Source organism: Cervus elaphus, chromosome 8 (assembly GCF_910594005.1).
Source record: "Cervus elaphus chromosome 8, mCerEla1.1, whole genome shotgun sequence".
NCBI lineage: Eukaryota > Metazoa > Chordata > Mammalia > Artiodactyla > Cervidae > Cervus > Cervus elaphus.
This window is the reverse complement of record NC_057822.1, coordinates 7021243-7043690: the sequence shown is the minus strand read 5'-3', so window position 1 is coordinate 7043690 and position 22448 is coordinate 7021243. Positions and strand designations below refer to the sequence as shown.

The 22448-nt window shown below is 43.5% G+C and overlaps 1 protein-coding gene across 4 annotated transcripts in view; it reads left to right on the top strand.

Annotated features, from left to right (window-relative positions):
• Positions 1-21842, top strand: part of CNR2 (cannabinoid receptor 2) — a 33739-nt gene extending 11897 nt beyond the window's left edge. Inside the window, exons 1-3 of one of the 4 annotated variants that reach the window (XM_043909228.1) lie at positions 3874-4245; positions 4422-4529; positions 19526-21842. In XM_043909228.1, the coding sequence (XP_043765163.1) occupies positions 19571-20656 (1086 nt within the window). In that variant the 5' untranslated portion in view covers positions 3874-4245; positions 4422-4529; positions 19526-19570 and the 3' untranslated portion in view covers positions 20657-21842. Of the gene's footprint in view, positions 1-3873; positions 4246-4421; positions 4530-6772; positions 6844-19525 lie in introns of those variants that run through there. The other 3 variants (XM_043909227.1, XM_043909230.1, XM_043909229.1) reach the window with 3 other exon arrangements.
• The last annotated feature ends 606 nt before the right edge of the window (positions 21843-22448 follow it).

Sequence of the window (22448 nt, the reverse complement as noted above, 5' to 3'; positions counted from 1 at the left end):
TTTTTGTGTGTGTGAACAGTTTTTAAAAAAGAATGCAGGTATTAATTTCCCCAGTTACAGATGAAGAAACTGAGGCTCAGAGAGTTTGAGTAACTTGCCATAAGGTCATATAACCCATCAGTGGCAGAGCTGGGATTTGAATCCTACAATGATTCATTCCAAAGTCTTGACATTTAACCTTCACTAAAGTGGAAAGAGGCCTCAGGCTTCATGTAGCTCAATTCCTCCTGGGAGAGAGGCTAGAGATGATATAGATGGATGAGGAAGGAAGATCCAGGGAGAATGAGTATCCAGATAGCAGGAAGTAACTTCGTGGAACCCTGGGTGGGGATGATGAATGGTGTGTAGACAGCAGACTTGGAAGAGAATCCTTCAGCCCCACAAGGCAGACTCACGGGGACTGGGTTTCGTCCACAACCAATAGGCATTGAGAAAAGAACTATAGAGGAGACCTCAATAATCTTTTGCCCCAATTCTGTAAATTACAAATTCCTTCCTAAAAGGACTGGAGGTGGCCTATGTTATGAATTAGGGCAGTGGAAATAGAAGCAAAGCACTAGAAACCACTAAGAGGACCAAGAAGTAAATGAGGAACCAATCTTGAATGACCCAGCACTGCTGGCCTGTATTGCATTCAACTCGGAGCTTCCTGGCAGCTGAGGGGAAAGGGAACATGAGAATCTGAAGAAACCCTCTTTTTTTCTAATAGCCGTTCATTCATTCATTCAATAAGTTGATTTTAAGATACATAAGAGGCTACTTTTTACCAGGGCCCTGTGCTCAAGGGCTGGAAATCCAGGAGGAATATATTAGAGAAATCAGCTTGAAAAATAACCCCTCTTTGAGAAAGCAGCTCTTTGCATCTCTCCTCTTTAAAAAAAAAATTATTTATTCATTTTTGGCTACACTGGGTCTTCATTGCTGCTCACCGGCTTTCTCTATTTTCGGCGAGTGGGGGCTACTCTCTAATTCCAGTGCAGGGGCTTCTCGTTGTGATGGCTTCTCTTGCTGCAGAGCGCAGTCTCAAGAGGGCACAGGCTTTAGTAGTTGCAGCACTCGGGCCTCGGTAGTTGTGGCTTAGTTGTCCCAGGCCATGTGGAATCTCCCCGGACCAGGGATTGAACCCAGCTCCCCTGCATTGGCAGGCAGATTTTTAACTACTGGACCCCCAGGGGAGTCCTAGAGCAGTTTCTATATTCTGTCTCCCATCAACAACCTTCTCCTCTGATTCATATCATTGGAGAAACTGTAAGTTCCTTCCTCCACATGCTTTCCCACCTCCCCTGCCAAATCCATTTTAGGAATGACTATCCTGGTGGTCTGTTTATAAGGTTAAAGAGCCTGGACAGTTACCAACCTTCTAGTTAGCTTTCTGCTTTTGACCTGCTGCTTGTGGTTCCCGCCTCTTTCCGGAAGTCTGGATCTGTGCCCGAAGCACTATGGTGAGAAGCTGACAGTGAGGCTTAGGGCTCAGGAAGACTGGGGCCAATGGGCAATACCTGCTGTGGCTTTGAAACGTGGACCGGTGGCTTGGGGGCCATTGAATTGCCTTGCTTATGTAGGCTGAGTTCCATCTCCATAGGGCTGCTTTACCTAGCTCAGGCCCTTCATGAGAAGCTCTCCACCAAGAATCTACTGCAGACTCTTCTTGGCGTAAGGGGGAATAGGATACAAAGATGCTGCTGCTCCCTGACCAGATTCTATTCTCAAAATCAGAAACTCACAGTCCAGAAAGCAATACAAGGAATAGGCACAAATAATGGAAGGTAAGCAGTGATCCATGCAGTAGGACTCAATGAGTTTCATCCATGTGGACCGGTAAGAAGAAACCAGAGAATGCTTCCTGGAGGAGGTGACTTTTGATATGAGGCCTGAAAAAATAAATAAGTTTGGGCAAAGGAATATAGCCCACAGTCCAAAACTCCAGAAAAATCTGTTGCAATTGCAACCAAGTGCTACCAAGCACAGAGGGACGCTAGGAGAAGAAAGGGGTAAGGAAGGCCCCATGACACTCTTCCTATGGCTGGGTATAGTGCCAAGAGCCCAGCCAGCTGGGAAGCAAGTAGAGAGCCTGACTCTGATCTATTAGTAATGGATCATTTATGCAGCTCAAATAAGGTTGTGTTTTTTGGGGTGGGGGGGGGTGGGCGGGGAGATAGTCTGGCCTTCATGGTATAAAGTGTCCCCTAAGGATGAATGAAAAACTTTCTTTTCTCTTTTAAATTTTATTTATTTATTTATTTTTGGCTGCACTTGGTTGCCGCTCATGGGCTTTCTCTAGTTGCAGTGAGCAGGGGCTACTCTTTGTCGTAGGGCTCGGGGTTCTCATTGTGGTGACGGGCTTAGCTGCCCCACAACATGTGGGATCTTCCTGGACTGGGGATTGAACCCGTGTCCCCGGCATTGGCAGGCAGATTCTTAACCACTGGACCATCAGGGAAGTCCTGAAGAAGTTTCTAGATGCCTATGTTCTCAGACAAAAGTCGAACAAGCCCAGACTCCTGTAAGAATTCTATAAACTATTATTTCCTGCCTTTAATTAGACACATACTGTAAGCCACCATACATTTTGTAAATTTCTATTACTTGATTGCACAGTGATGTGATATGGGTAGTGTTTCTCCTGGTTTACAGAAGCTCAGGAAGGTGAAGTAACTTGCCCAACATCACACAGCCCACAGGTACAGAATTGGAATTGAATCCAGGGCTGGTTGAATCCAGAGAGGTCTGGTTGCCAAGCCTGTGTGATACTGGGATCCAACATGGTGAGTTTCCCAGAGGAGACCTAAGAAGTGACCCAGCAATCTACTTGCTTTGAAGATGAGAAAAGACCCAGATAGGGGAAAGGACCTGCCCAAAGTCACTTGGTAGCAGAACAGGGACTGGAACCCAGGCCTCCTCATTCCCAGGCAGAGATAAAAAATGATGGTTCCTGGACTTCCCCAGTGGGCCCGTGGTTAAGACTCTGCCTTCCAACGCAGGGAGTGTGCGTTCGATCCTTGGTCGAGAAACTAAGGTACTCCACGTGGTGGAGTGTGGTCTGACATTTTTAAAAAAAAAGTGTGCTGCCAGCCTACAATCTCAGCTTCTCACTGCAGGAGTAGCAGCCACCGTCAAAAGGCCAGGGCCGGCTCCCTCACCTGTGATCCCTGATGCCTTTGGGGTTTCTGCACAGCTTAGAGAGGAGCCAGCTGTGACTGTGATGTTCTTTCACTTCACACTTTCAGTTTGGGTCAGAAAAACCCCCGGGCGCATCTTTTCTGAGCAGCTTCCTGGCTCTCAAGGCTTTCTTCCCAGACACTCGGCAGGAGTCCGAACTCCAGGTCCTACACATCCACTGCAGAGGGGGCATGCTCTCTGGGGAGAGAGAGTCATGTAGTTCAGGGGCTTTGGCATTTTTCTATGGTGGGAAAAGCACTTGGTTTTTATTTCTCTTTCTTTTTTTCCCCTTTATTATTTTCAACTGAAGGATAATTACAATATTGTGTTGGTTTCTGCCATACATCAGGTGGTTTCTCTTTTCATATTACATATGTTCAAGGTCAGGTCACAAAATGGTTTTGAAAACCAAAACCTAATATTTGGAACTCCACTGACACAGCTGATTTTAAAAAAAGGAAGAAAAAGAACCCTTTCCTCCTCCTAACAAACACACAGACGTGAACCCTCTGCTACACTTTGAAAGGACTGGTGCCCCATCATAACCTCCCCATGGACATGGTTAAAAAGCCATGGGTGGGGCGGGGGTGGCGGACGCAGCGGGGATCGTCAGCCAGTTTGGTTTTCCCAAGGAGAATGGGACAGGTCTTGTCATTGTCATTTCACAAATGAGAAGAGGGGCTCAGGAAGTTGAAGGGACTTGCCCAAAGTCACATGACCCGCCATGGCAGAGGTGGAACTGGAACAGTGGTGTCGTGCAGCAAAGCATTGAGCATCTCTCTCTGGGGCTTTCAGACCAGTCTTCGCCCTGGAGGAAGGCTGGCCTAGAAGACAGAAGCTCTGACTCCACAAGAGATTTCTCTCTGCTCAGAGGGGAGGCAGACAGGGAACTGGGTTTCCTGTGGCTCTGTGCACCCTATTGTCGGATGTTTTCTTGTTGGGTCCTCCATCTAGAAGTCTGCATTTCCTGCCCTTACTTAATTTGGACCATAACCATAGGGTGGTGGCCGCGCCAAGCCTGAGTGAGGCACGGATACTGGCCACCACCACCCAAGCATCCCCCTTCTAGGCTGGACTCTGCGTGGGGTAAGCCATTCTTTAATGGGGGCGAGGGGGATGTCTCCTAAGGGAAACAGGGGAAGAGAGTTGGAGGGAAAGGGGACTGGAGCTGCAGGGGCACGGGGAGGAAGCACCCAGCAGTGGCAGAATGCGGGTGTGGGAGCTGATAAAGGCTTACACGTCTCTTCACTCATTCAATCCAGGGCTGAGAACTCGGCTGGCACCATTTCCGGTCTCACTCAGGGGTGGCCTTGGCAACATTCAGCAAAGGGCGTCAGTCTCAGGGAAGGACTCCTCTCCAGCTTTTCCAGGTAGGGTCACTTCTCCGCGCACAGCACAAGGGATTTGATTGCAGCTTGGGGGACGCGGACGTGCACTCGAGTTCCCATTCTGGTGCTGACTTGTCAGGTGACCTTAGAAAATTATATCCCCACCTTAGACTGTTTCCTTGATGGTAAAATGATAGAGGTGTATTAAATGAGAGATTTTCTATCTGGTCCTTGGAGCCTGAGGGCTCCACAGAGGAATCTGGGCTGCCTGGAAGAGAGGACATAGGTAACATGAATTCAGCTTTTACCTGACTTATGAATATGGGTTCCTTTGAGGGTAAAAAGCATTCTGCTCTCTAAAAAATTAAAAAACAAACAAACAAACAAACCCAAACACTGGGTTATAAGAGCTGCCACTCATTAAGCTCTTACAATGCACCAGGCACATTATTCTTAACAACTTCACCAAGCAGGTTGAATTATCCCATTTGAAGATAATAATAATAATAATAAGCACTTCCATATGTTTTATTAATTTACTTAAATCCTCACAAAAACCCATCTTACAGATGAGAAATGGGAAAACAGAGGCATTAGGATCTTGAATAAGGTCACCGGGCTAGGATTAGAACCTACCCAATGTGCTCCCCTTTCCCTTCACACTCTTACTTGGGATCTACTGCATTGGAGACAGCCCCTTTCCATCCAAATGGGTTGCATTCATTAAGAAGTTTTTGAGCATCGACCACATAGCAGGCATTGTGTAAGGCACTGAAGACCCAGAAATAATGCTCAGTCTCTAACCTCGACAAACTGTCCTCCTTCAAGTACTTTAACATCTCTGAGCCTCCATTATCTATGCAATAACAATAACCACAATTCTATCAGAGGTTGTATGGATTACATTAGATGGTGGTGGAGAAAAAGTATTTTGTATAAGTTAAATTGCATAGCATGTTGGTTGGTGCAGTTATTAATCTGGCTGGAGAAAAGACTAATCAGAGCAGATTATAATATACACAGGGTAAGTCTGGGAGAGTGGTGTGTGACTATGGTTCGAAGAAGACATCACAAGATAAAAGATGAGTCCAGAAGGAAGATGAACCGGGAAAGGAACCCCTGGGGCACAGGAGGGTAGAAAGCAGAACTAGGACTTACCTGGAGGGTCAGTGATTAAGACTCCAGAGCACGGGGTGTGGGTTTGGAGCAGAACTATTTGAGGAATGGTTAGGCAAACAGTTGAGTCCAACTGGGACTGCCAATGGTTCTACTGGAGTTGAACCCCAGTTCAGTTCAGTCGCTCAGTCGTGTCAGATTCTTTGCCATCCCATGGACTACAACACGCCAGGCTTCCCTGTCCATCATCATCTCCTGGAGTCTGTTCAAACTCATGTTCATTGAGTCGGTGAACCCCCAATTCTCACACTTAAATAACTAGGTCATCGTGAGCAGGTTACAAATTAGGAACAGCTCAATAAAGTATAGAGATCTCTTCTAGACTTCTTCTAAGTATTTTTAAAAAATATTTACTAGCTTGCAGTGGGTCTTAGTTTCAGCACACAGGATCTTTCATTGCACCGCAGGTTAATTGCCCCTCGGGAGGAATCGAACCTGTGTCCCCTGCATTGCAAGGCAGATTCTTAAGCACTGGGTCACAAGCAAAGTCCCCTATTTTATGTATTAATTCACTAAATCTTTATAATAAGGTTACCAACATTATTTGCATTTTATAAATAAGGAAATTGGGTCCAGGTTGCCCAAAGAGTTTATCATTCCTAAGTCTTCTTCCTCTACAAAGTGAGCATAAGCATACCTACCCTGGAGGTTATTGTGAGGGAAGATATGAAAATGTGGCTAAGGTCGTCCCATGCAGACACCAGGAAACCACTGCTCAGAGCCACAGACATCTCTTGTCCCACCTCCCACCCCCTGAGAACCTCTAACAGGACCAGAAGTAGGGTCTCACTGGGGGAACAAAATTTAAATGGGTGCCAAAAAATTATAATAAATTCTGTTTTGAGTGTTAAGTAAAATATTTAAACTTTATAAAATACTATTGTGTTTTACTGTAGCTACTTTTCCACTTTTCAAGAATAACTACTGTTTAGTGTTTTACTATTTAATGTTTCGAGACCGAAAAACAGCCAGTAAAGAATACACAAGACATCTACAGAGAGGAACACGCTTTTTCGCTTTGCCTCAGGGAAGGTGTTGATTTCTAGTCTAGTCTGGAAAAAATCCTGCCCTCCCTCCTACTTCTCTAGTTCCTCTGCCATTATCTTCCAGTTCCCTTTATCTGCTTTTCAAAACTTCTACATTCTCCTAAGGGATTGGACTTCAGGCTCCAGTCGTGTTGGTAAGATTTACCCCCGTTGATGCGTTTAGTTCTAGTTCATTTTTTACTGCTTTATGTAGTTCTTTGTAGGCATGTACTATAATTTATCTGTGTATTTTCCAGTTGATGGACTTTTGTGGTTGGTGGTGCTTTTTTTGCTATTTCAAAAATGCTGAAATTGACATTCTTGAACATTTTCAGGCACGGAATTGGTGCAATCCAGGGCAGTGACTCTCTTTAGCTTCATTAGATTTTGGGGAACTGCTCACCACAGTGTTTGCGCCAACTCCCCCCATCACAGCGCTGACCATTTGCCCTCCACACCTCTCCAACACTCAGTGTTGTCAGGTTCATTTTTTGGTTGATCTGATGGTAGTGAAACTTGCCTTTCTGTGGATGCTATTGAGGTTAAATATCTGTTCAAAGGATTATTGACCATTTTCTTTCATGCCTGACATTTTTCTTATTTGGAGGCTCTCTTCTTTATCTTGAGGAATCTTACCTGAGGTCTGTCTGTTTTATGATCTTCTCAAAGAACTAGTTTCGGTCTTTGTCAGAGCTTCTTATTTTCAGTTGCTTTACTGTGTCATCAGTTTCTGCTCTTATATTTCTGCCTTCCACCTTCTCTGTATTTTTGCTGTTGCTCTTTGTCTAATTTCATGAGTTGGATGTTTAGCTTGTCGACTAAAAAAAGATGTACAACTTGAGAGTTGCAAGTTAAGTTTTATTTGCGGGGAAATGAGGATTGCAGCCCAGGAGGCAGCATCTCAGATAGCTCTGAGAATCTGCTCCGAAGCCACAGTTGGGAAAAGTCAATACATAAGGTTTTGGTGAAGGGGCAGTTGAATACCATGAAGTACTCATTCTACAAAAGGTTTTTTGTTAATCATGAGGATCTGTCATTCTGAGGGAATTTAGTGCTTCTCTAGATATGAGGAGATGCAAGGATGGAGATCATAAAACCCATTTCTGAAAACATCCAACTATCTAAAGACCTGTCCCACCAGATTCCCTGGAGCACAGAGTGCCTCACTCCACCCTGAACTCCCGCAGCTGAAGTCAACAGCTGCAGCAGTGTGAAGTTCAATCTCCATAGAAGAGGATAGCAAATGCCTTTGTTGTTCACTCGTTGGCAGTGCCTTTGGTAACTGTCAGTTTGTAGTTGACCCCTTGTGGTCATAAATCCGACCATACTTTGGGGGCCATTTCATGACCATTTTGTCCTGCGCTGCTGGTATCCACTAAAAAAAGATGTATAGCTTGAGAGTTGTGAGTTAAGTTTTGTTTGGGGGAAAATGAGGACCACAGTCCAGGAGGCAGCATCTCAGATAGCTCTGAGAGACTCCTCCAAAGCGGCAGTGGGGGAAAGTCGATATATAAGGTTTTGGTGAAAGGGGAGTTCAATACCATGGAGTATTCATTTTACAAAAGGGTTTTTGTTAGTCATGAGGATCTGATGTCACCATGAAGGGATTTAGTGCTTCTCTAGATATGAGGAGATATAAGGATTGATAAAATTGTTAAAATTGTAAAAATTGATAAAATCTGTTCCTAAAAACATCCAACTATCTAAAGACCTGTCCCACCAGATTCCCTGGAGCAGAGAGTGCCTCACTCCACGATGAACTTCCTCAGGGGTTGTTGAAGGTCAACAGCTATACCAGCAGGGGTTCAATCTCCACAGAGGCAGGTGGCAAATGCCTTTGTTGTTCATTCACTGGCAATGCTCTTGGTAAGTGACAATTTGTAGTTGACCTGGCCCCCTTGTGGTCATAAATCTGACCATACTTTGGGGGGCATTTCATGACCATTTTGTCCCGTGTTGCTAGGAAGGCTCGTTCCCAGTTCTGAAGGTGTTTGTTGATAAGACATTCAATGTGCTGTTACTGGACTAGGTCTTAATAGTCAAAGATCTCTGGACACCTGTCTTCTAGTTATGGTCCAAGAAAGTATTTCCTCTCATTGCATCTTTTCATACCTAGAGTTACACTATTATAATCATTGATTATATATCAAGCTACACATTTGATCAACTGCTTCAAGTCTAGTCATCATTTTCGTTGGAGGCTCAGTCCTACACTTATTATACAAGAAATAATAATCTTGTGAAACAAGCAAAATACAAATGGTATAGTTAATAACATTAGTGGAATTAAAAGTAAATATTTTAGCCATGAGTCTCCCACACCAAACCAGTTTCTTTTTTTTTAAGATCGTCAAGACTAGGGAATGGGTCTCTTAAAGCAGAAATCTGATTTTTCATTTGGGTCATCAAATGTGTTACATTGAAGGATTTACCAGGTATGAAAATACAGCATTCACTTTGAATTACAGTATAGACATCTCCCTGAGATGCTGTAAGGCCTTGAAGTTGTGTAGCACTTCGTTTCTCATCATAGAGAGCTCAGAATTCAATAGGCTAATAGCCCAATTACTATCATTTAAAGCTTATGAAAGCTGTTAAGGCTTAGATATGACCAATTACATCCTCCAACCCTGTTGAAGGCACACACACACACATACAAAAGCTGATAAATGGTCATACTAGTAGAACACAGATCTTTGACCCACTGGGATCATACCAATGATAGATTGGTTGGGGTTACCTCTAATTTGTTAACAAGTATGACCTTAAATTCATAGGAATTCCAGGCTACACCTTCGTATCCATCCCTGTAGATGTCAAGGCCATAAATTAGTGCTACAAATCCACTGAGTTCCATACTAATCACGCTCTTTAAGGGTAATAACAGGCATAGTTCATAAAGCACCCAGCCTTGTCTCATAATTACCAGGTTGATCATTTTTAGTATGATTTAACCATTCCCAACATAGAGGAGCCTTTAAACTTAAATGACCATAGCCTGGTGTTAACCATGTACATCCTCCCCATAATTGTGGCAGTTTTCCTTTTAATAGATGAGAAGTTAATTTTTTGAGACTTAGCTCATCACTCGATTGAGTTTAAATGACCCTAAGAGAAAACTTAAATCTATGGCCAGCATCAGAGCAGGTATTATTAATTGGCCAGGTAAGAGGATCCCATCTAGTAATATTATGAATAGATAGAATAGGACTGAACACTTATCTAAAATAAATTTCCTAGGGGGTATCCAATCAGAGCCCTAGAGAACAGAAATCCACCAAGGTAACCCAGAAGTACTAGGCACAGGTAATTGGCCACAAACCAACAATTGGATTGAGTTTTAAACTAGCATAGAATTGTGTCCATGATAGAAAACATTTGATTAATAGGTCTAAGTCCAGGGAATCAAGAAAACGTTATAAATGATCACACAAGTCAGCATCTTGGGCAAGCTGTCTGCTTCTGATGTCATCTTCTTCTTGTCCTGGTGTAGTGTAGTTTCCTCTGTTTAAACATCGTTTTAAGGTGAGTTTGAAGTCAGTAGGCCTCTCTATAGACCAGTCCAGCTTAGGGGCCTTTGGAAGTGGGAGTTAACCTGAGTCAATTTCCTTTCAATTTCATTAGGCATGAGCTAGTTAAGAGTACCTGATAGAAAGGCCCTTCCATCCAGGTTAGAGAGAGTACCTTAAATTATGTCTTCTTCCAGTCTTGTTTGCAGGTCATGTGTAAGGCATCTGATCTTCATCCAAAGACAGATTACTTACTGAGATAAGCTTCAGAAACAGCCCTAGAGTGTCCTTCAATAATTCAATTAAATTTTACATTACTATACCCTAACAGCAAAGAACTATCCAGGAAATGAGTCTTAGTAGATACAGACCTCCATTAACAAATGGGGATTTAACATTCATTGAAACATCTCTTTCTCCCTAAAGAAAGAAAGTGAAGTCACTCAGTCGTGTCCGACTCTGTGATCCCAAGGACTGTAGCCAGGCTCCTCTGTCCATGAAATTTTTCAGGCAAGAGTACTGGATTGGGTTGCCATTTCCTTCTCCAGGGGGATCTTCCCAATCCAGGGATCGAACCTGGATCTCCCACATTGCAGGCAGACACTTTACCATCTAAGCCACCATGGAAGCCCCTTCTCCCTAAAATCACCATCATTTTTACCAAACATAACCTAATTAAGACCTGTTTGTAATATAGGTCTGGTCTCAATAAACTTGGCATGATTTACATAACCAAAATTAATCATAGACTTTTTTGCTTTGCTGAGACTTTCATAGTCTCAGACTGAACTTTTAAAATAAAATCTTTCAGGACTAGGAAAGTCATGCCAAAGGCTTATCACAGATTTTGCCTAACAGATCTAAGTAAATTCCTCCCTTCTCAAGGTCTCCAAAATCCCTTGAGATTTCTGTACCTGTTATTGAGATAACCTTCCTGACTTATCTGATAAAGTTACTGGAAACTAAGAGCTTCCAATCTCTGGAGGGTTCAGACAGAGAGAAAAGATAAATGTTTCAATTTGTTTATAAAATATAACTTTACCAAATTACTGCCATAATTAGTTTGAGGGAAGTTTTTTTTTATTACACCTGGAAAACACAGATTCAAATCAGTAATTTTTCAGATAGAAACCATAAAAGTTATAAGCATATTTACCAGTTCATTCAGTCCTTTTGTGAAGTCAGCAGGTTTTCTATTAGAATCCTTACTCAGTTCAGAAACTGGTATTTACTCAAGAGTCCTTTTTATAAATCTTCTTGAAGAGGCAAAACTTGGTTAATGCTATGACAATAAAGAGATAGTAACTAGAATTATGCCTGATAACATTTTACCCAAGCATATCAGAATTTTAGGAACTCCATACAGTTTCTAGGATATCTATATTAGTAACATTTACCATACAATATAACCTGAGACTTATTACTCACATGACAACATTCCCCCATGTAATTCTGTATACAAAATGAGCCAAATTAGTGTAATATCTCTCTTTGGGATGTTTCAGGGGCCCTCTGAAGAATCCAGAAGTTAGCTAGAAATCTTTTTCATTAGAATGATTTAGGAAGTTTTGTCAACAAAAAGGTTTAGAACTCAGTCAGATAGAATTTTCATTGTGAAACAGTAGCTAGTCACTTAGTCAAAGTAATGATAAAAGATTTTAGAACAGATCATTTAAGAGAGAAAGAAAAACTTATTCCTGACTATGTACAAAACTCTTTCTTTATGGCTCACTTTTCACAAACCTTATCACTTCTTATATCCATTACTGTGTTCTTCCAGCCTAAAAAGCCACCTGTAAGTCAGACTTACTTCCTTTTCCCTTCACAAAATGCAGTTCCATTCCTCATACCTTCTTTACTGAAAATGCACTTCCTACTTCCCTTAAGCAACCAAGAACTGACTTTTATATTAGCATTTTATAGATTGGTGACCATAAATACCAGTGATAATTTCTAAAACCTTTGCTTTCTTAGAGAGAACATTTTAGGATGGCCCCAAACATCATTCATTTTTAATCCCAGAACTCTTTAGTTTCTCTGTAAGAGGAAATTAGTGTTCAGCTGTAAATGTTTCAAAATCTTATTTTATTTGGAAATGACTTAGCTATTCAATACACTCAATACACTTCCAACACTTAATTTAGCACAACCCTTAGAAGTTCAAGTTACCCCAATCTGGACAGACTATTTTAGACAGACATTCCTAAAGAATAATTATTCTTAACATTTTTTTAGAAGTTTCTTCACTCAAGGTAATTTCCTTGTTGACAAACATGTAACAGATATAATAATATTTAACTTATATTAAACCTACGTACAATGAAAATATTCTGCTAAATTCCCAAACTCAGTTATGAATACTAGTTGTAAAAAAAAAAAGGTTGGAAAAAAAAAATTTAAAAAAAAAAAAAAAAAAGTTGGAATAAGATTTTAAAAGGCTTTGTTCCCATTTTTTTTTTTTTCCCCTTTTGGTTTCAGAAATTAGAGATGGTCTAGAGTGATCCAGAGAGCTCTGGTCTAAAGGTATAGGAGGAGTTATTTCCTCAGGGCAAGAATTCTTAAAAAGACAATTTTTTTCCTCAAGCTTTCTCCAGAGTCTAAAGAATATTGTGACCACATTGTCAAAAATAGTATTTTTCTGTGATCATAGTTTTATAGCCAGAATTTAGACCAGATAGTGCTCAAATTGGCCCTTATAACAAGTGCAGATTGGTCTCAGCAGGGATTGTCCCTCTAGGGAAGTGGGGGTCTTAGTTTGATCAGCCCCGGGCTGTTGAGTACAGGAGGAAGTCCTGGACATAAGGGAACCTTAGTTCATTTTCCTATCCTATTGTCAGTAAAGATCTAATATTTTTAGGACATTTTTCTTGTTATAGCTATAGATTGACTAGTCAAAAAAAATTTTGTCTTTCCAAGGGGTTCCCAGGGGGAGTGTGGAACCTTAGAGTGAGCAATTCCCGTATTAGCTGGAGCAGTATGTACCACATGTCTGCGCACTCAAACCAAACCAAACCAGAACTCCACCCGCCAGGAGTCACACTCTGAAAAAAAAGGCAAAGCGATGCCCAGAAATCAAAAGCCAGATGGCATAAATGCCAAACGTGACTTCCCGGTTACACTAGACCTGCGACGGCAGAGTCAGTGCTAGCAGCCTTTTTCAGTTCTGATAGTTTCAAGCAATTTCTTGTTGGTTTCCTGTGAAGTTACTCTATCATTTCCTCTTTTAGATGCTTCTAGATACCAGTCAAAGTAAGCCTGGCCGGCCTTTTCTAATTGTGCATGCAAAAATATCAATTTTGAAATATCAAAAGAACCCCAATTTGGCCATTTTAGGTTGAGATCTCTTTTAGTATAATTTTTTTAATTAACTAGGTTCTTGCAAGTATGAGCTCCATAGGTATTGTACATGAATCTGGCTGGCGTGTTAGTCAGAGGCTGGTTTTCTAACACCCCTCTGTTTCTGTTTTTGAGAGATTCCGTTTCCCATTTTAAGCTGAATTTGTCAGGGATAAAAATCACTAGCGAACTTGGGTAGTCGGCCCATGTGCTGCTTGTAAGATTAACTCCTCCAGGAGTCACCCCAGAGCCGTTTCAGCTCGTCTTACGTGTCTCGGATTCTGCCTCCGGCAATCGAAGACCACCATGGCTGCTCAGGTCGCTGAATGGCCAGTTGTTATGTGCGCCCCCCGGATGAGCAAGTATTTTAATTAACGAGTGGAGTTCCCTATGGGACCACTGCACAGTATGAGGACTAGGCCTCCACCACTCCCGTAAATTTCTCAGTCACCTGAGAAAACCCAAACTGGCCGGGAGGAGTCTTGTCCCTTTTCTTCGGAGCGAAGCTCTCATCTGGTCTCCTCACTTTTATCCTGACAAATTCTATAATGGCAGTCGAACTGAGGAAAAGTGTCAGATCAGCCTCTTACTTAACCACTTAGCTAAGAGCATTCAGTCCCCTACAATGGGGCAACCTCAGCGTCTTTCAGCTGAGTCCTAGGTGTTCCTGGATTTTTTTCCCCATTCGAGCCCCCCTACCCAGTACCTTTCCACTGGGTGGGTAATTCCCCCGGCATGTTTCAGCCAGCCCCCCACCTGGTATCTTTTGCCTGGGTGGGGATTTCTCGGTATCTTTCAACCAAGCCCCACTCGTGTCTAGAACATGAGTGGGTATGCCCCGGATGTTCCATCAGGGCCCCCTGCCAGTATCTGTCCTACTGGAAGGGGGCAGGTAACCTCCTCCACCGCCAAATAAAACTCAGAATCTCAGCCAATACAGGAGATTTGAGAACTAGTAGAGACTTACCCAAATTCGTCTGCACTCCCTGAGGAGGTGGATGGACGCAACGGGACACTGCTGGTACCAAAGCTCCGGTTCCTGGTGGAGTCCAGTCGAAGGAAGGAAGTCCACTCTGGGTCCCTTCGTGGTTGCCATAACTGTTGACTAAAAAAGACATACAACTTGAGAGTTGTGAGTTAAGTTTTATTTGGGACAAAATGAGGACTGCAGCCCGGGAGGCAGCATCTCAGATAGCTCTGAGAGACTTCTCCAAAGCGGCAGCGGGGGAAAGTCAATATATAAGGTTTTGGAGAAGCGACCCCATGGACTCTATCTAGCCTACCAGGCTCCTCGGTCCATGGGATTCTGCAGGCAAGAATACTGAAGTGGGTTGTCATTTCCTTCTCCAGGGGATCTTCTGGACCGAGGGGTCGAACCCAGGGATCGAACCCAGGTCTCCCGCATTGGAGGCAGACGCTTTAACCTCTGAGCCATCAGGGAAGCCCAAACTAACAGCTGAGACATCACTAGATTCAAAGCCGAGTTAGGTTCTAGAGAAGGAGGAGTTCAATACCATGAAGCACTCATTTTGCAAAAGGTTTTTTGTTAGCTATGAGGATCTATCTGATGTCACCATGAAGGGATTTAGTACTTCTCAAGATATGAGGAGATACAAGGATTGAGATCATAAAATCCATTCCTAAAAACATCCAACTATCTAGAGACCTGTCCCACCAGATTCCCTGGAGCACAGAGCGCCTCACTCCACGCTGAACTCCTGCAGAGGTTGTTGAAGGTCAACAGCTATAGCAGCAGGGGCTCAATCGTAGAGGCAGATGGCAAATGCCTTTGTTGTTCATTCATTGGCAATGCTCTTGGTAAGTGCCCATTCTTAGTTGCCATGATGATGCCTGATTTTTTTTAAAGTTTATTGGACCATTTAAAAAGTCTTTATTGAATTTGTTACAATGTTGCTTCTATTGTTTATATCTGGCCCTTTGGCCGATGAAGCTTGTGGGATCTTAGCTTCCCAACAAGGGACTGAACCTGCTCTGCTTCATTGGAAGGTGAAGTCTTAACCACTGAACCCACCAGTGAAGTCCTGATGCCTGATTTTTAAAAGTCTAAATTAGATCATTTCCGTTTGTTGTTGTTCAGTCACTCAGTCGTGTCTGCCTCTTTGTGACCCCATGGACTGCAGCATGCCAGGCTTCTCTGTCCTTTGCCATCCCCTGAAGCTTGCTCAAATTCATGTCAGTGATGCTGACATGAGGTTAAAGCGTCTGCTCAATAGTCAGTGATGCTGTCCGACCATCTCGTCCTCTGTCATCCCCTTCTCCTCCTGCCTTCAATCTTTCCCATCATCAGAGTCTTTGCCAATGAGTTGGCTCTTCGCATCAGGTGGCCAAAGTATTGGAGTTTCAGCTTCAGCTCCAGTCCTTATAATGAATATTCAGAATTGATTTCCTTTAGGATTGACTGGTTGGATCTCCTTGCAGTTCAACAGACTCTCAAGAGTCTTCTCCAGCACCACAGTGCAATACCGTTACTCACTTCCTAAATAAAGCTTCAACTCTATTCCTCTCTCTTGGCTTATGTTACTGTCATTCACAATTTTACTTACACTCTGTTTTTATACCCTCCAAATCAGTCTCAGTCACTATTATTATTATATTATTATTGCTTTATACAGACATTTGTTTTTATTTACTCATACATTTATCCACTTATTTGTTCACAATTCCTTCTTGCCTTTCTGTCCTTCCCTCTATGGAGAATTTCCTTCTTCTGATGGCATATCCTTTAGATTTCCTTCAGTGAAGGTCTGTTAGTGAATAACTCTGTTTGTATTATTTTGAGTGACAGCTAGCTTTTTGCCATCTATCTTCTGGCTATCATTACTGCTCTTGGCCAATCTGCTTTTAAATTTCATTGTGATTCCTTTGCAGGTATTGTGTTTTTTTAATCTCTGATTGTTTTTAATTTTTTTCTCTTTGTCTTTGGTATTCTGAAGTTTTATTATAAAAGACTATTGACTTTTATTTATTTCCTGGAGAAGGGCATCGCAACCCAGTCCAGAATTCTTGCCTGGAGAATTCCATGGACAGAGGAACCTGGCAGGCTACAGTCCATGGGGTCACAAAGAATCAGGACAGGACTGAGCAACTGGCAATTTTTTTTTCTTTTTTCATTGTATAGCATAGGCAGGTATATTCAATATTCTATAATAACCTATAATGGAAAAGAATCTAGAAAAAAGTATATATATATACATATATATGTACACACATATATACACTTAATCACTTTGTTGTATACCTGGAACTAACACAACATTATAAATCAACTACAGTAAAAAAAAAAAAAAACCTGCTCGAAGTTTACTGTCCAGGAGAATTTTGGGCAATTCTCTACTAGCATCTCTTTGACTATGACCTTCCCAATGCCCTCCACCAATTTCTATTCTTCTCTTCTGAAACTCCAATTAGATATATTTTAAACCTTTTCTTTCGCTCCTTCCTGTCTCTTAACCATTCTTCCATATTTCCCATCTCTCTATCTCCTTGTGCAGCCTTTTGAGAAATTTCCTCAGATCCACTTTCTAGATCAGAGCTTTTTGGCTGGCTAATCTCTTCTGCTCTTTCACCTCCTCTTAAGGCTTTCCGTTTTCAATGACTTCATTTTTCACTTCCAGAAATTCTACTTGATTCTTCTTCAAATCTGCCTAGCCTTTCATTAAGTAATCATGGTTTTGATTCCTTATTGTTTAATCATATTAAACATATTCAGATTTCCCTGGCAGTCCAGTGGTTAAGATTCCATGCTTCCAGTGCAAGAGGTATGGGTTCAATCCCTGGTCCAAGAACTAAGATCTCGTTCTGCAAGAAAAAGAAAAAGCTTATATATATATTCTATAACATAAACCAAAGAGTTATATGAAGTTCTTGGAAGTCTAATTCTGCCGTATGACATTTCTGCTAACTCTTCTTCATATTTACTTGTGCTTTTTGTAACTCTGCATCATGAGCTCAAATTCCTTGGGCCGTTATATGTGGAAATCTTGTGTGACCTGGATAAGAGAGTATATCCCTCTAGAGAAATTCAAGCTTACAATATTTGGGTGCCCTGTTTGTTTTTCTCAATACTTAGGACACACTTATACTAAAGATGATTCATTACCTGACATTCAAATTTATCTGGACTCCTATATTTTATCTGGCATTTCTACTGGTGTGAAACCCAAGTCTTGTCTAACCATCCCTAAAATGTTGTTAAACCTTCAGCATCTTACTTACCAAAACTGGCAAACAAAACAAAATAAAACACAAATGCAAAAAACCCTCCACTTTATCACTCTGGATTCCATTTTTTTTTCTTGGTTTTGATTTCCTTTCAGTTTTTTTTAATATAACTTTATTTATTTTTGGTTCTTCTGGGTCTTCATTGCCCTGCAGGCTTTTCTCTAGTTGTGGAGAATGGGGCTACTCTCTAGTTTCAGCGCATGGGCTTTTCATTGCGGCGGCTTCTCTTGCTGCGGAGCATGGGCTCTAGGGCGTGCAGGCTTCAGCAGTTGTAGCTCGCAGGCTCTAGAGCAGAGGCTCTAGTTGTGGACCATAGGCTTAGCTACTCCCCAGCATGGGGGATCTTCCCAGATCAGGGATTGAATCCATGTCTCCGGCATTGGCAGGCGGGTTCTTTACCTCTGAGCCACCAGGGAAGCCCTCCTTTCAGTTTCTGACCCTTAGAAGAGTTCCATACTTTCAAAATGAAGTCTTTAGCGTAGTTTTTTGCTTAAAGCCAAAAAGCTTGCAGGTCACTTTTATTTCTTATTTTACTTTATTGAGGTATAATTCTCATGTGACATAATACTATTTCCAGGTGTACAACATAATGATTTGATATTTGTACGTATTAGGAGATGATCACCATAATAAATCATTAACATCATTATTACACAGTTGCAATTTCTTTCTTATGATGAGCAATTTCAAGATCTATTCTCTTAGCAACTTTCAAATACAGTATTAGTAACTATCCCCAAGACTTTTTTATAATTGAAAGCTTGTACCTTTGACTACCTTCAGGCATTTCATCCACACCACCCACCCACCAATCCCTGCCTCTGGCAACCACCAAGCTAGTCTCTATATCTTTGAATTAGTTTTTGGGTTTTTTTTAGTTCCACATATATGTGAGATCATATGGTTTGCAGGCCATCTTGGCTTCTTGATGTACTTTCCTGGTGGCTCAGATGGTAAAGTGTCTGCCTGCAATGTGGGAGAACTGGGTTTGATCCCTGGGTGGGGAAGATCCCCTGGAGAAGGCAATGGCAACCTTGCCTGGAATACTCTTGCCTGGAAAATCCCATGGACAGGAGTCTGGTAGGTTACAGTCCATGGGGTCGCAAAGAGTCATACACGACTGACTTCACTTTTTTCACTTTTTCAACTTCTTGAATTCCCACATGCCTCTCCTAAGGCAACCAGTACAGACCTAGTACATCCTCACTAGGATGGAGAAAGGGTAAAATAGAGAGAAAGTGACAAAGTGAAAGTGTGGGCCACAAAGTCGTGTCCGACTCTTTGCAACCCCGTGGACTGTAGCCCGCCAGGCGCCTCTGTCCATGGGATTCTCCAGGCAAGAATACTGGAGTGAGTTGCCTTGCTCTTCTCCAGGGGATCTTCCCCACCCAGGGATGGAACCTAGGTCTCCCGCATCACGGGCAGATTCTTTTTTTTTTTTAGTTCTACCACTTTATTGCTACCAACCCATCTCCCTCCACCCTCGTGCACACATGCTCAGTCATGTGACCCCATGGACTGCAGCCCGCCAGGCTCCTCTGTCCATGGATTTTTCCAGGCAAGAATACTGGAGTGGGTTGCCACTTCCTTCTCCAGCAGGCAGATTCTTTACGGTCTGAGACACTAGGGATGCCACAGAGAGCAGCAAATATGATCCAGCCACACGGGTGAAGAGTTTGGCTAGAGTCAGTGATCATGTGAGGTCATTGCACTGATTTAAAAAAGCTCATCTTTTCTTCTTGTGCTACAGCAAAGACTTCTTGGCAAGCCCAACAGAAGCCCAGGGACCCACCCCATGGAGATATGCCTGAAGATAGAGGAAGCCAATGGCTCCATCGATGGCTTGAATTTCAACCCCATGAAGGAGTACATGATCCTGAGCGGTCCCCAAAAGATCGCTATCGCAGTTCTGTGCACCCTCCTGGGCCTGCTGAGTGCCCTGGAGAACCTGGTTGTTCTCTACCTCATCGTGTCCTCACACCGGCTCCGCAAGAAGCCCTCCTACCTGTTCATTGGCAGCTTGGCTGGGGCCGACTTTCTGGCCAGTGTGGTCTTTGCTTCCAGCTTTATACATTTCCACGTCTTCGATGGCGTGGATTCCAAAGCTGTCTTCCTGCTGAAGATCGGCAGCGTGACTCTGACCTTCACGGCCTCCCTAGGCAGCCTGCTGCTGACTGCCATCGACCGCTACCTCTGTCTGCGCTACCCGCCTACCTACAAAGCTCTACTCACCCGCAGGAGGGCACTGGTGACCCTGGGCATCATGTGGGTGCTCGGCGCACTGGTGTCCTACCTGCCCCTCATGGGATGGACCTGCTGTCCCAGGCCCTGCTCTGAGCTTTTCCCCCTGATCCCCAATGACTATCTGCTGAGCTGGCTCCTGTTCATTGCCGTCCTCTTCTCGGGCATCATCTACACCTACTCGCATGTCCTGTGGAAGGCCCATCAGCACGTAGCCAGCTTGGCTGAGCACCGGGACAGACATCTGTCTGGAATGGCCCGGATGAGGTTGGATGTGCGGTTGGCCAAGACCCTGGGGATGCTGCTGGCTGTGCTCTTCATATTCTGGTTCCCGGTACTGACCCTCATGGTCTACAGCCTGGCTGCCAGGCTAAGCGACCAGGTCAGGAAGGTCTTCGCCTTCTGCTCCTTGCTCTGCCTTGTCAACTCCATGGTCAACCCCATTATCTATGCCCTGCGGAGTGGGGAGATCCGGTCCTCTGCCCACCACCGTCTGGCCCACTGGAAGAAGTGCATGAGGGGCCTTGGGCCAGAAGGAAAAGGAGACATCCCCAGGTCCTCAGTCACTGAGACAGAGGCTGACGTGAAAACCACCCCGGGGCTAGATTCCAGAGAGCTATCCTGGCCTGATGAGCTCTGATCACTGATGTGATCACTTTCACAGTGTGAAATAAGTCAAGTCAGAAGTCATTTCACTCCCTGGAGGAGGATGAGTGGCCTTGATCCTCTCATCTGACTTGAACCAGCCCTAGAGGCCTGGACACTTAGCCCTTTCCACGGAGTGTTGGTACTGACCTCTGGAAGGCAGCCTGGTCATGCCTGTCTGCATGACCTGATGACAGTCTGTTGGGCAGCCAGGCCCTGTGAAGGGTGCAAGGTGGGCAGGGGGCAGGAGGCAGGAGGCCTGGGACAGGCTCAGTGCAGGTCAGAACCACCTTCCCAATCCAACAGCTTCATGCCTGAATTCTCCAGAGACCCCAGGAGCCAGGTGGAGCTTTTATGCTCAGCAATGAGGGGCCTGGAGGAGATCTAGGAAGAATGGATCATTCTCCTGGGATCTCAGGATATCAGATGGGATAGCTGGCCAGCCCTTCTTCCTGCTTGTTAGGGGCCTCCTTGGTTCTAGAGCTATACCCGAAGGTCACCCTTCCCACAGAGGGCCAAGAATTAAAATGTGATGAGGATCAAGGATGTCTATCCACCTCTTGCAGAGGTAACTGACAAGCCTCCAGTTCAGAGCATCTTATTACTGGGGCAATGGCCCTCTCTTGACACCCTGATAATCCCCACTCACAATCACAGTGTCTCCTAGGGACCTGGGGAATACAGAGGAGGCTGGGATCGCTTGAGATGCAGAATCTTCAGAGAATTCTGTTGGTCTTGCTAAGTCCTTTTTGGTGGTACCACTGGAAGCAGGCAGTGTGCCAACCTAATCCAACTCCGAGAAAAAGGAAGATATTCACAAAGATTTTATAACTCCCCAAATTGTTCCCAGCCATCCCTCAATTCAGCCCCTTTGTCTCCTCTACCACCCGAACCCTAGAATAAATAATAAACAGAGCAGGCGGGAGGAGGGGGAAATTCCCTTACTATGTGCCAGGCATAGGGCTGATGTCCTACAGTCCATCAGCTCCAGCAAGGATTCAGCCCCATGCTTTTGAAGATCCCAGGATACCATGTTTTACATTATTAAGGAGGCTGGATTCCTACCAAAGGGGCTTAAAGCAGTAGGCAGGAAAAATTGTTGATGGCAAGGAGGATGCATAAGAATTGTGATGCAATTATTTGGGGCTACAGATGGAATAAAAGGAATTGTAATGATTGAATGTGTCTTCATTTAATATTTACAAGACAAGGTGTTCACCATTCATTCATTCATTCATTCATCCATCCATCTCACCAGTACATGCTAGGCTCTGTGCTATATCCTGGATGTCCAGCCATAAATGAGACTCTGCACCTGTCTAATGGGTCTCACATTCTACATTCTGCTGGGAATAGAGCCAATGAAGAAAGAAAGTTGATGATTACTGGTGGTACAATGAAAGGAATCATCAAGGTCATGGAAGAGAGATTAATTGAGGCAACTTTAGGTAGGTAGACCTACTATGTGCTTTGGTCATGAGTCGATTGGCATTTATTGAGATGTTACTATGTTCCAGGCACTGGGCTAAGTGCTTTTATGTATTTTAAATAATTTATGTGTTTTTTTTTAATTTATGTGTTTTAAATTATTTGGCTGTGGTGCGTCTTAGTTGAGACACACAGGATCTTCCATCTCCATTGTGGCACTGGGGATCTCTTAGTTGCAGCATGTGGAATCTAATTCCCTGACCAGGGATTGAATCCAGGACCCCTGCATTCGGGGTGCGGAATCTTAGTGACTGGATCACTAGGGAAGTTCCTGGGCTAAGTGTTTTTAAATGAGGAAT